General features: G+C 39.2%; 1 protein-coding gene across 1 annotated transcript in view; it reads left to right on the top strand.

Annotated features, from left to right (window-relative positions):
* The window catches only part of LOC119594868 (fibril-forming collagen alpha chain-like), a 7,662-nt gene extending 7,122 nt beyond the window's left edge, over positions 1 to 540 (top strand). Inside the window, exon 3 of the mRNA XM_037943947.1 lies at positions 430 to 540. Coding sequence (XP_037799875.1) covers positions 430 to 540 — 111 coding nt within the window. The remainder of the gene's footprint in view (positions 1 to 429) is intronic.
* The last annotated feature ends 348 nt before the right edge of the window (positions 541 to 888 follow it).

Here is an 888-nt window from a genome sequence, read left to right as displayed (position 1 = left end):
ATAAACTTCACAAAATAACGAATCGACAGTCCCAGAATAAAAGTAATAAACAAAAGAAAAAATTGTCATAACAAAGATAAAATCGTCGTATCTAATTATTCAATACTTCTCTTTGACTGACTAAATTAAAAACTAAAAGAAATATATATATAAAGATTAACATGTTATTTTCCCATCAAACTTAGTCACAAAAGAACCAATTAAGTCGCTCTTAAGCAGCATTATAATTCAAAGAAGATTTTATCTAAAATTAGCAAAGATAAAGTTTATCCATGTTCTTGTACAAACAGCTAAGAAAATGCTTAGGCCATTTTTCAGGATGGTTTTCCGTTCTGATTTTCACTCGTTGTTATATGTATGCATGACCGTACCCGCACAGACCTACACCAATACCCTTACAAACAACACATCCACATCGCTACCCTTCAGCATCCTCACGAAATAAACTTCAACATCCAACAACCTTACAAACCCGAGATCCAACTCAATATCCTCCTCGAGCGAATGTCCACACCGATATTCTTAACAGAATCCCTCTAAAACAAGTATCCGCACCCATACAAACTCAATACCCACACCAAAACCCTTCCAATTTCATTATCCACACCAAATCCTTTCTCAAACCCGCATGCATGAAAGTGCCCGGACAGACCTACTACATCCAAATCAATATCCTCCTTGACGGAATATCCACACCAAGGCAGTATCCAAACAGGACGAGAAGCGGGTATCAAATAACCCGTCGATGAAGAGATTCTTACCTCTAGTACCGTAAGAGGATACCCACGGGAAAGAAGGGTCATGTGCCGTTAGCTTAACACGGGACCTTTGACCTTATGGGTGCCGTGGGTGTTGGGGCGTAGTAAGGAGCTTCGCTTTTGCCTCTGT

Source organism: Penaeus monodon, chromosome 34 (genome assembly GCF_015228065.2).
Source record: "Penaeus monodon isolate SGIC_2016 chromosome 34, NSTDA_Pmon_1, whole genome shotgun sequence".
Lineage (NCBI taxonomy): Eukaryota > Metazoa > Arthropoda > Malacostraca > Decapoda > Penaeidae > Penaeus > Penaeus monodon.
This window is presented reverse-complemented; position numbering and strand designations above follow the sequence as displayed.